A 12,750-nucleotide genomic window follows, 5' to 3' on the forward strand; every position below is an offset into this window, starting at 1 on the left:
AGATGTGGACACCGCCAGATCACTGAACCTTAGAGCGGTGCACCTGCCTCCCCCGGCTGCCTCACCCTTCGGAGCCATTTTAGCTGGTATGACAGGTAAAAAATGTAGCAACTATATTAGCCAACGCCTAATACGCAGCCCCCCAAGCATGCAGGCCTAAAACAATGTTGGTCTACCACTATGCAACCCCGTAGGTATGTTAAGTATGCAGGTACCCAGGTATGCCATTATGTAGGCACCAAGGTATGGAAAAAGTGTTCTTGCTGTTCATGCATTTATGTATGCAGTTCAAGGGAAATAAGCATACATGTATGCAGTACAAGGTAAATAAGCATACATGTATGCAGTTCAAATGAAAATATGCCAGCATGCGTTTACGCAATATGTGTTTATGGAAGCATGCATTTAAGGAAGCATGTAAGCATGCGTTTATGCAAATATGCCTTTATGCAAACGTGCTCACGCAAACATGAAAACACGTGTCCTTGCAAACACAAGCCCTTGCAAACAGGCATCCACGCAATAAGCATGCATTTATGCAGCATGCATCTATGCAGATTTGTTTATGCAAACACACACTTATAAGTGCAAATACGCATTCAGGCAAACATGAAAACACGTGTCCATGCATTATGCGATATGAATTTATGCAACACGTGCCTATGCGAACACACGCACCTATGCAACAACCATGTGTTTATGTAAGTAAGCAGACGTGTTTATGTAAGTAAGTAAGCAAGCAAGCATGTGTCTATGCCAGCCCTCAAATTTTCCACTCGCCTACTCGCATTTTGCGAGTGGAAAATTATGTATGGCGAGCTACTGTCAGAGGAAGAGAGGAGAGGAAAGCCGCCGAAGGATTGGATAATGTCAGCGGCGGATCATCCCGCTGTACCAGCTTTAATTGTAATTGCAGCGCGCTCGCCGACACACAGTTCCGTCTCCTAGCCCGGCTTCTTTGATAGACAGAACACCTGGCCAACCAGGACGTGTTCTGTCTATCAAAGAAGCCGGGCTAGGAGGCGGGACTGTGTATGTCGGCAAGCGCCCGGCAATTACAATTAAAGCTGAGCGGGATGATCCGCCGCTGACATTATCCGGCCAGCAGGACTGATGGAGGGGTTCAAGCTGATCATCTCACCCAGAGCCGGTACAAGGGAGGGTGGGATGGATGGAAGGATGGCTGCCCTAGGCGTCTGTGTCATGGGAGGTGGAGGGGCGCTGCCAGGAGTGTTTCTGTGACAGGAGAGAGTGGGATGTGCTCTCTCTGTCTTCTCGCCGGGCTTCACACACTCCTGTCAGATCGGGACTTCTCCCCTTAAAGAGTCAGAGTGGAGGAGGAGCGGAGGAGAAGACAATTAGTTCCTAATGCTTTGCATGGACAGTTGGCGGGAGAGATGCGGCTGCAGAAGGGGAAGAAGATTGCGGCTCAGGAAGGACACTGGATGTCAGATACGGACTATACAGAGTTTGTTATCCCCTGTCCTCCGAGTCAAAGTAAGCAATGTAGAAAGGGGGCGGGTAACAAACTCTGTATAGTCCCATCTGACATCCAGTGTCCTTCCTGAGCCGTAATATTCTTCCCCTTCTGCTTCTGCAGCCGCATCTCTTCCGCCAGCTGTCCGTGCAAAGCTATAGGAATAGGCTTCTCCTCCGCTCCTCCTCCGCTCTGACATATGAAGAGGAGGATCACAGAGCGATGTGCCGCGCTGTATCTGAGGTCTGCATGCTGGAGGAAAGGGAGAACTACACTGATTGGGGTACAAAGCTTATCCTGTCACCTCCCAAATTCCCATCTCAGCACAATTCCCCCCCCCCTCCTAGCACAACCCCCCCATCTCAGCACAACCCCCCCCCTCCTAGCACAACCCCCCCCAATCTCAGCACAATCCCTCCCATCTCAGCACAATCCCCCCCTCCTAGTTCAACCCCCCATCTCAGCACAGCCCCCCCCTCCTAGCACAATCCCCCCTCCCTCCTAGCACAATCCCCCCTCCTAGCACAACCCCCCCATCTCAGCACAATCCCCCCTCCTAGCAAAACCCCCCCATCTCAGCACAATCCCCACTCCTAGCAAAACCCCCCCATCTCAGCACAATCCCCCCTCCTAGCAAAACCCCCCCATCTCAGCACAATCCCCCCTCCTAACAAAACCCCCCATCTCAGCACAATCCCCCCTCCTAGCAAAACCCCCCCATCTCAGCACAATCCCCCCTCCTAGCACAGCCCCCCCCATCTCAGCACAATCCCCCCTCCTAGCAAAACCCCCTTATCTCAGCACAATCCCCCCTCCTACTCCTAGCACAACCCCCCCATCTCAGCACAATCCCCCCTCCTAGCACAACCCCCCCCATCTCAGCACAGTCCCCCCATCTCAGCACAACCCCCCCTCCTAGCACAACCCCCCCCCCCATCTCAGCACAGTCCCTCCCCCTCCTAGCACAATTCCCCCATCTCAGCACAGCCCCCCCATTTCAGCACAGCCCCCCCCTCCTAGCACAATCCCCCCCATCTCAGCACAGTCCCTCCCCCTCCTAGCACAACCCCCCATCTCAGCACAATCCCCCCATCTCAGCACAGCCCCCCCCCCATTTCAGCACAGCCCCCCCCTCCTAGCACAATCCCCCCATCTCAGCACAGTCCTTCCCCTCCTAGCACAACCCCCCCATCTCAGCACAATCCCCCCTCCTAGCAAAACCCCCTTATCTCAGCACAGTCCCTCCCCCTCCTAGCACAACTCCCCATCTCAGCACAATCCCCCCATCTCAGCACAGCCCCCCCATCTCAGCAAAGCCCCCCCCCTCCTAGCAAAATCCCCCCATCTCAGCACAGCCCCCCCCCCCTCCTAGCACAACCCCCCCATCTCAGCACAATCCCCCCCTCCTAGCACAACCCCCCCATCTCAGCACAGTCCCCCCCCCCTTAGCACAATCCCCCCCTCCTAGCACAACCCCCCCATCTCAGCACAGTCCCCCCCCCCTTAGCACAACCCCCCCTCCCATATTGATCCCACCTAGAAGTAATCATCTTCCAGAACAGGAAGTCTTGGGGCAGTTAAAAAGGGGTATTGGGGGGGGGGGGGTTGTGCAAGTAGGAATTTTGTGCTAGGGGGAACATTTTGATGGGGGGAGGATTTGACGGGTAGGATTTGTTCTAGGAGGTGAAATTTGGGGGGGGGGGGGGTACTAGGATGGTGATTTGGGGGTTCCAGACCCTTGATGGGCACTGATTAGGCTGCACTGATGGGCACTGAAAACGTTGTTATTAATATTTATTTTTGTAACTTCTGCATTAATGCAAAAACATTTAACAGTGTAATTTTATGAGATAATTTATGAGGGCGTGTTTAGGGGCGGAATTAGGGGCGGAGCAGGGTAGGAGTTGGGTGGGGCAACTGGTGGCGAGTAACCCTTAAGGCCTGGCTAGTAGCTCAGGACTTTAAATTTTGACCCCTGGTCTATGCAAACATGTTACTATGCTTCACCTGCTCAACTGTCCTTGGCCCCAAATAATTTTGCAGGATTAGCCAAGCACATAGGCATCCAATGCAGCCTCAATGCTGCTTCAAAACAGCCTAAAAATAAGTTCCTGCAGACCAAATGCATGCTATTTTGGAGACAACTCCTTAAAGTGCACTGATACCCGTACATGGGTGTATCGACAGACAGTTTTACAAGCCCCCTTTATGCAGTATATAACCATGCCTTGTCTGGTCACCTAGCATTCCCATAGAAAGTACCCACATTTCATTATGTAGTCATAGGCTGAAGTTAGGTCTCAGAGGCCTTGCTGATCCTTCAACAAACATGGTCCACCAAAAATGGCCACCCCTCTAATTCCTGTCTATACAGGAGTAGGCCATAAAGAGCGAACCTGAACCCTCTAGTGACTGGAGGAGACACTGCAGTCCAATACTCTTTAAACGTACAGTGGCTACTAGGAGAAAAACAGATTTTCTCTTACGTCCTCCAACAGTCGCCGCCTCTTCATATTCGTCACATATGGGGTATTAGACTTTGCTCCGAAGGAGTAGCTAGGCAACAGAATATGTTAACATTAAAGCTTTTAACATATCCCACCCTCAAGGGGTGGTCCCCTCAGTCAATACCCTCCTACTTCCTGCAACCATATCTCAGTTTCAATGTCTAGCTTGTCAGGAGTGGCTGGCTCTCTCTGTGCTGGGGCTTTGTGCCCCAGACTCTTTCTTCTTTTTTGATTTTTTGTTTGAGTTTTCTCTCTACCTTTTACTTAGCTGTTCTTTTTGTCAGCGTTAGTTAGTTCTTCGGATGAAGAGGATCATGCGGGCTGGGTCTCGGGCTGATCCCCCTGGTCGCAGGTCGTGGGTCAGTGGCTTCCCAGCCTGCCATCGAGCGTTCAGCCAGGTAACGCTCCTGGCACAGTGAACGACCCATCCCTGTTCGGTGCAGGGATGATTGGTGAGGTGGCTACCTCACTGGACGCTGTGCGGTTTCTTAACCCTCATTCTGTGCGTCTTGTATGCGACTCTCCCTGCCTCATGTGCAGCGGCTTGTTCGCCTGTGCGGGTCCCCCACGCCATTGTGAGGTAAGTGTATCTATGTGGGGACCTGTCTGTCTGGGGGGGTGTCAGTCTGGGACTGTGTAACCTGCCTCTGTTCACACTGTTTGTCTCCCTATCACTCAGCTGCATGCTGTGGGCTGCAAGGGGGGGGGAGCTGTGTGACACTGTGTGTGTCAGCCTTGTCAGTGTGAGAAGCTGTGTGCTGTGGGGCATGTTTTGGGCATGTTTGGGCACTGTACAGCGATCGCTGCGGCGATCTGACATGTTTTTTTATACATGGATGACATCTGTGCATTACTGTACTGTGGAGCGGCGGTTTCGGCGCCAAACGGCGCCATTTTGCCTACACTCGCTCCGGCCGCATGTTCTACATGCATGGCGGCCATTTTCTTGTAGCCTCCCATAGGCTTTCATAGAGCGCCCTGGCAGCATCACTCCCTCTTCTCCAGGAACACCGATCGAGGCAGCAGCAGCGGCGAGGGTCTCCTCAGGTTATATCCTTCTTATCCATTGCCTGTGTCAGTTTTATTGTCCCTGTGGGGGTCTCATTGTGCTTGTGTGTGGTGCGGTGGGCTGCGCTCGCCGCGCTTGTTAAAGGGGCAGTTAACCCTTTATTATCCGGCATTTGTAATAGGGGCAATGGATTCTCAGGAGGGCAAATTTCCTACCGCCTTGGTGGAAAGCCAGGGGACCACTGTTTCCCCCCCAGGGGGGGATTTAGCCACTATTGTGGCTGGCCTTGCTGCTCAGGTGCAGATGCTGGTGGCTGCTCAATCTACTAAAAGACCCAGAGTTTCTCTTTCCTCGGATTCTGAGGGTGAAGGTGATGGGGCTGTTATGGCGGGGGCCTCCTTATCGGGGTCCCGCTCCTCCCTGGATCTAGTGGGGTCCGAGGTGGAGGCTGATGTTGAAGGGGTTGATAATTCTCCCCCTGGCTCGCCTGAAGAGCTTGCAATCATGGATGAATTGATTGCTTCCATAAAACAAACGCTGCGTTTGCAGGATGAAGTGTGTCCCCCCGCTGCCTTGGCGGCTTATGGGACGCAGAGAAAACGCAGGACGCCGCAGGTTTTTCCCTGCAATGATGATTTTCAGCGCGCTGTTAAGGAACAATGGCGCAATCTGCGCAAACCTTTTGCTGTACCAAGTAGGTTCAAACTGCGTTATCCTTTCTCGCCTTCCACTGATGAAAGGTGGTGTGTGCCACCCCCAGTGGATCACGCAATTGCGGTTTTAAACAAATCCACTGCGATTCCTGCAGAGGATTCCCCTGTGTTCCGTGATGCCACGGATAGGAGATTGGAGTCTCTTGCCCGTCATACTTATTCTGTTACGGGTTCTATGCTTAAGGCTCTGTTTGCCTCTCTCATGGCGGCCCAGGCGGTCGCAAGTTGGACGCAGATGCTTAGGCGCGTCCTAGTGGCCGATTCGGCCTCGCCGGCGACCCTGGATATGGTGGATCAAATCCACCAGGGTGTCATGTATCTGTGTGATGCGGACTTGGACCTAGTCCCGTTGGCTGCACGTGTGCACAGCGTGGCGGTGTTGTCTCGCCGCCTGGTTTGGTTGAAATGTTGGTCGGTGGACCAGTCTTCACGTAAGACCTTAGCCAATCTGCCTTATGATGGGTCTCGCCTTTTTGGGGAGTCCTTGGATGTGTTGATTAAGGGGATCACCGGAGGTAAGAGCACTCTCTTGCCCCATTTCCCCAAGGCTAAGGGGGCTTCTGGGAAGAAGCATGCTAATTTTCGGCCCCCTCAGGGGTCCTTTCGTGCCTTTCGGTCGCACTACAAGGGCAAACCGTTCAAAGGTCAAGGCTCTCAGAAGAAGCCCTGGTCTGGAAAACAGAAGTCCGGTCAATCCGGATCCGCAGCCCATAACAGTGCGGCCTGAAGGGGCGCCCTCACCCAGTTTTGGGGTGGGGGGACGCTTGCTCGGTTTTCTTCAGCCCTGGTTGGCCCGCGTGCGGGACAGATGGGTTCAGGAGATCGTTCGATCTGGTTACAAGATCGAGTTTCTCTCTCGGCCGGAGAGCAGATTTTTTCCCTCAAATCTTCAACTGTCTCCAGAGTGTTTACGGGACCTGCACCTGGCGGTGCGGGACCTGAGGGCTCAGGGAGTGGTAGTTCCGGTGCCTCATCGGGACAGATTTCGGAGGTTTTATTCCAATCTTTTCATCGTGCCCAGAAAGGAGGGCAAGGTTCGTCCAATTCTGGACTTGAAGGCTCTGAACCGCTCTGTGCGGGTTCGCAAGTTCCGCATGGAATCCCTGCGGTCGGTGGTGGCTGCCCTGGTTCCGGGGGAATTCATGGCCTCCATCGATTTGAAGGATGCGTATCTTCACATCCCCATTTTCGAGGGTCACCAGAGGTACCTTCGATTTGCCATTGCGGAGGATCACTACCAGTTCGTGGCGTTGCCTTTTGGTCTCGCCTCGGCTCCGCGGGTCTTCACCAAGGTGCTTGCACCGGTTCTGGCATTATTGAGGGCCCAGGGCATTTCTGTCCTGGGGTATCTGGACGACATTCTGGTTCGGTCTGCGACCAGCCAGGGTCTGGAGAAGGACCTGTCTGTCACGATGCAAACTCTGCAGGAGTTTGGTTGGACGATAAATTTTCCGAAGTCGACACTGAGTCCGTCGGTTCGTCTTCCCTACCTGGGAATGATTCTGGACTCGGTGCAGGCGAAGGTCTTCCTGCCAGAAGACAAACTCAGAACTCTTCAGGAGGAAGTCAGGTCCCTCAGGGACGTTCCGCACTCGTCTCTGCGGACGTGCATGAGATGTCTGGGATTGATGGTCTCGGCCTTCGAGGCGATTCCCTTCGCTCAGTTTCACACGCGGGGTCTCCAAGCGGAGATCCTGTCCATGTGGGACGGGCGACCTCAATCTCTGGATCTTCAAATCTCGTTGAGTCATCGCACCAGAAGAGACCTTCTGTGGTGGCTCCAATCCCCGATGGTGTCCGGGGGCAAGTCGTTTCGTCCTATCTCGTGGACGGTAATCACCACGGATGCCAGCCTGTCGGGCTGGGGTGGTGTTCTTCCGATCAACATTCTGGAATTGCGTGCGATAAATCTCTGTCTTCATCGCTGGACGGACCGGCTGCAGGGCTGCCCGGTTCGGGTGCAGACGGACAATGCCACGGCGGTGGCCTACATCAACCACCAAGGGGGCACCAGGAGTGCCCGAGCAGGTCGAGAAGTGGCCGACATTCTGTCTTGGGCCGAGACTCATGTCCCGGCGATAACGGCGGTTCACGTTCCGGGGGTGGAGAACTGGCAGGCGGACTATCTGAGTCGCCAGACCCTGGATCAGGGGGAATGGTCTCTCCACCCGGCTGTCTTCCAGATGTTGTGCGCGAAGTGGGGTCTTCCAGATGTGGACCTGTTCGCGTCTCAACAACAAGGTGAGAAGGTTCGTGGCAAGGACGCGCGACCCTCGGGCAGACGCGTCGGACGCGTTAGTGGCCCCGTGGCATCAGTACAGGCTGATGTACGCGTTTCCACCGATTCAGTTGCTGTCCAGGTTCCTTCGCAGGTTACACTCGGAACGCAGCACGGTGATTCTTGTGGCACCGGACTGGCCTCGCCGGTCCTGGTACGCAGACCTCGTGAATCTGGCGGTCGACGCCCCGTGGCGTCTGCCTCTTCGAGACGATCTCCTGTCTCAAGGACCGATATACCATCCTGCTTTACAGTCGCTGGCTTTGACGGCCTGGCTGTTGAGACCGAGGTCCTGAAGGAGAAGGGTCTCTCCCCAGAGGTCGTTCATACCTTGATCAACGCGAGGAAGTCTTCCTCGGGGAAGGTTTATTACCGTACTTGGAAGGCCTATTTTGCCTGGTGTGAGTCCAGGGGGTTTTCACCCCGCACGTACTCGGTTTCCCGAGTGCTGTCCTTCCTTCAAACGGGTGTCGATCAGCGTTTGGCGCTGGCTACGATAAAGGGTCAGGTGTCTGCGCTGGCCGTTCTGTTTCAACGTCCCGTGGCTTCCAACTCCTTGGTTGGCACTTTTGTTCAGGGAGTGCGGCATCTGGTTCCTCCTAGGTGGGATCCTCTGCCCCCTTGGGACTTGAATCTCGTTCTATCTGTGTTACAACGTGCTCCTTTTGAACAGATCAGGGAGATCTCGTTGTCTATGTTGTCCAAAAAGGTCGCCTTTTTGGTTGCGATCACTTCGGCTCGCAGAGTGTCGGAGCTGGCGGCTTTGTCCTGCAAGTCTCCGTATCTGGTTGTTCATTTGGATAAGGTGGTCTTGCGACCTAATCCTTCTTTTCTTCCGAAGCGAGTTTCGGAATTCCATCTTAATGAGGATATTGTCTTGCCTTTGCTGTGCGCGAAGCCTAAACATCCAAAGGAGGTGAGATTACATTCTTTGGATGTTGTTCGGGCGATAAGGGTTTACCTTAAATCGACTGAGTCTTTTCGAAAGACGGACTCCTTGTTTGTTCTTCCAGAAGGTCCTCGGAAGGGCATGGCGGCTTCGGCCTCTACCATCGCCAAATGGATCAGGCAGACCATTGAACAGGCATATGCCTTGCAGGGGAAGGTTCCCCCTGTGACTGTGAAGGCGCACTCTACTAGATCTTTGAGTACGTCTTGGGCCTGTCGTCATGGGGCTTCTGTAGCCCAGGTGTGTAAGGCGGCGACCTGGTCGACCGTGCATACTTTCACAAAATTCTACAAAGTAGATGTTCAGGCATCGGCGGATGCTTCCTTTGGCCGCAAGATTCTTAGTGCGGCAATTCCCTAGGGTCCCTTGTTGGGGACCTCTGGCTGTTGGGATAAGTTTTTTATACCCTGGTTATTTGTCTTTTCCTGGGTTGTTGCTCCTGTTGAGCACTTGTTTTTCCTGTAGCCCAGCTGGTTTCCTTCCTTTGGTAAGGTTCCTTTCTTTGATGCGGAGACTGCTTTGCCTTTCGGCGCGGATGCGTTTCCCACCCCTCATGTTTGCACTGCTTTGGGACGTCCCCATATGTGACGAATATGAAGAGGCGGCGACTGTCGGAGGACGTAAGAGAAAACGGAATTTTTGTAAAATCTTACCTGTAAAATTCCTTTCTCTGAGTCCTCCGACAGTCGCCGCCCCCGCCCCTCTTTTGGGGTTTGGTTGTATACTCTACTGCTATTCCACTAAAACTGAGATATGGTTGCAGGAAGTAGGAGGGTATTGACTGAGGGGACCACCCCTTGAGGGTGGGATATGTTAAAAGCTTTAATGTTAACATATTCTGTTGCCTAGCTACTCCTTCGTAGCAAAGTCTAATACCCCATATGTGACGAATATGAAGAGACGGCGACTGTCGGAGGACTCAGAGAAAGGAATTTTACAGGTAAGATTTTACAAAAATTCCGTTTTTTTTTTGTTAAAGAGAAACTGCAAAATGCGGCTTACCCTTCCTGCTGCACAACCCTGAGCTAACCAGAGTCCAATCTTCACCCACCACGGCAGACTCGTCATAAAAGACCAGGGATTGGGTCCCCCTTAATCTGGGGTTTCACTCAACTGGACATGTATAGCACCCTGCAGGAAAACACCTTGGTCAGAACAAACACTGCACAGGGTTCCATTACGCAGGGTCCAGCACCATAAGGCTGCAATACAGGCAAACCTCGAGAAATCTTCTTTTCTTTCCAATGAGGTTTGGGTACCATCCATTTTTACTTTTTCGAATGGATCTGATTGAAGTCCCTGATTCTTCCAGATCTCTAAGTATGCTCCAAGAGCACATGTATCATCAGTGACCACCACCTTACAGACACTGGCAAAAAACGGAGGTACTTTCTGTGTAGGAGGGGTTATATAGGGGAGGCCTTCTGTTTGATTGCTCTGCCAGTGTCCATTCACCTATAGGTGGCGCATAAGCCGCATAGTAATTATTATGGCTGCTCTGTTTCCCGTGATGTACAATAAAGAAATATACTTTGTTTTTGCATCAATGTATGTGAAAACAAGAGCAAAACTGCCTTACATAGTCACAGTCCCCAATTCATGTTCAAGTTATTTAATCACTGCATTACCTAATGTTACATAATACCCACATTTTGTACATTATTCTGAAGCAATTCTAAATAACCAGTGGTATTTTTGATAAGGTTAACAATATGTTTTTCAGGTAAGAAACCATTGCTCCGAAGCAATAAGGAACGGCATTTCCTGCTGGGGCACAGCTACGGAACGAATTGGGTGGAGTACAACGTCTCAGGCTGGCTGAACTATGTGAAACAGAACCCTGCCTCTCAAAACGCTGCTTCTTTACTGCAAGACTCACAAAAGTTAGTTTCATTACTACTTTTCATAAAATATTTTGTCTTGATCTATTCCACATGTGCCTTAACCATAATGTTGCCCATGACATGAGTGATAATATGCTATCACTAACAGAATCCGCAAATCAAATGTTCTTTCCCAAATTATATTGCAGTGGGGGGGAGACTTACTAAATATCTTGCACTCAGGAGCTGTACATAGTAGCCAATCCGCTTCTAACTTCAGCTTGTTCAATTAAACTTGGAAGCAGAATGATTTATTTGCAGAGCTGAACCAGATTTTGTATGCGCTGATCGGGAGTGGGTTGGCTGCTGGTTTTCTGGCCAGCTTCTGTCAGACAGACCGACATACACGCGGGCCGAATGTCAGCTATTTTTTTTTTTTTTTTGAACTGGCAACTGTCTACCGACATTCGTGCCTGTATGTATTTGGTTTTAGTAAATACCGCCAACTGTGTATATGTCAACCAAGTATTCACAAATATGTTGATAAAAGCATGGGCTTAAAGATAAGGCCTCACTTTAAAGTTCACTAATGAGGAAAGAGTGCACAGCAGAGAAACAAGGTGCAGTTCTGAGTAATGACTAGCTGATGCCCACGATTCAAGACTGAACTTTACTCCTTTGGTTGATTAAATGTTAATTTTTTGCTGAAGTGAAAGCTCACTAAAATGCAGTTTTTGTACACTTCCAGCTTAAATTTAATTTTTGAAAAAGTTGGATAAGCCTGTGTGTACAAAATGTGATATACAGTGGGTACAGAAAGTATTCAGACCCCCTTAAATTTTTCACTCTTTGTTATATTGCAGCCATTTGCTAAAATCATTTAAGTTCATTCTTCTTCCTCATGAATGTACACATAGCACCCCATACTGACAGAAAAACACAGAATTGTTGACATTGTTGCAGATTTATTAAAAAAGAAAAACTGAAATATCACATGGTCCTAAGTATTCAGACCCTTTGCTCAGTATTTAGTAGAAGCCCCCTTTTGATCTAATACAGCCAGGAGTCTTTTTGGGAAAGATGCAACAAGTCTTTCACACCTGGATTTGGGGATCCTCTGCCATTCCTCCTTGCAGATCCTCTCCAGTTCTGTCAGGTTGGATGGTAAACGTTGGTGGACAGCCATTTTTAGGTCTCTCCAGAGATGCTCAATTGGGTTTAAGTCAGGGCTCTGGCTGGGCTATTCAAGAACAGTCAGAGTTGTTGTGAAGCCACTCCTTCGTTATTTTAGCTGTGTGCTTAGGATCATTGTCTTGTTGGAAGGTAAACCTTCGGCCCAGTCTGAGGTCCAGAGCACTCTGGAGAAGGTTTTTGTCCAGGATATCCCTGTACTTGGCCGCATTCATCTTTCCCTCGATTGCAACCAGTCGTCCTGTCCCTGCAGCTGAAAAACACCCCCACAGCATGATGCTGCCACCACCATGCTTCACTGTTGGGACTGTATTGGACAGGTGATGAGCAGTGCCTGGTTTTCTCCACACATACCGCTTAGAATCAAGGCCAAAAAGTTCTATTTTGGTCTCATCAGACCAGAGAATCTTATTTCTCACTATCTTGGGAGTCCTTCAGGTGTTTTTTAGCAAACTCCATGCAGGGTTTCATGTGTCTTACACTGAGGAGAGGCTTCCGTCGGGCCACTCTGCCATAAAGCCCCGACTGGTGGAGGGCTGCAGTGATGGTTGACTTTCTACAACTTTCTCCCATCTCCTGACTGCATCTCTGGAGCTCAGCCACAGTGATCTTTGGGTTCTTCTTTACCTCTCTCACCAAGGCTCTTCTCCCCCGATAGCTCAGTTTGGCCGGACGGCCAGCTCTAGGAAGGGTTCTGGTCGTCCCAAACGTCTTCCATTTGAGGATTATGGAGGCCACTGTGCTCTTAGGAACCTTAAGTGCAGCAGAAATCTTTTTGTAACCTTGGCCAGATCTGTGCCTTG

The 12,750-nt window shown here is 51.1% G+C and overlaps 1 protein-coding gene across 7 annotated transcripts in view; it reads left to right on the forward strand.

The window, feature by feature from the left end:
• Nucleotides 1-12,750, forward strand: part of MYO18A (myosin XVIIIA) — a 572,782-nt gene that overhangs the window by 331,616 nt on the left and 228,416 nt on the right. For all 7 annotated transcript variants that reach the window (XM_082245147.1, XM_082245143.1, XM_082245145.1 and 4 more), the window contains one exon: nucleotides 10,657-10,816. In XM_082245147.1, coding sequence (XP_082101273.1) covers nucleotides 10,657-10,816 — 160 coding nt within the window. The remainder of the gene's footprint in view (nucleotides 1-10,656; nucleotides 10,817-12,750) is intronic.

The sequence above is a fragment of the Pelophylax lessonae genome (assembly GCF_965119305.1).
Source record: "Pelophylax lessonae genome assembly, chromosome: 2".
NCBI lineage: Eukaryota > Metazoa > Chordata > Amphibia > Anura > Ranidae > Pelophylax > Pelophylax lessonae.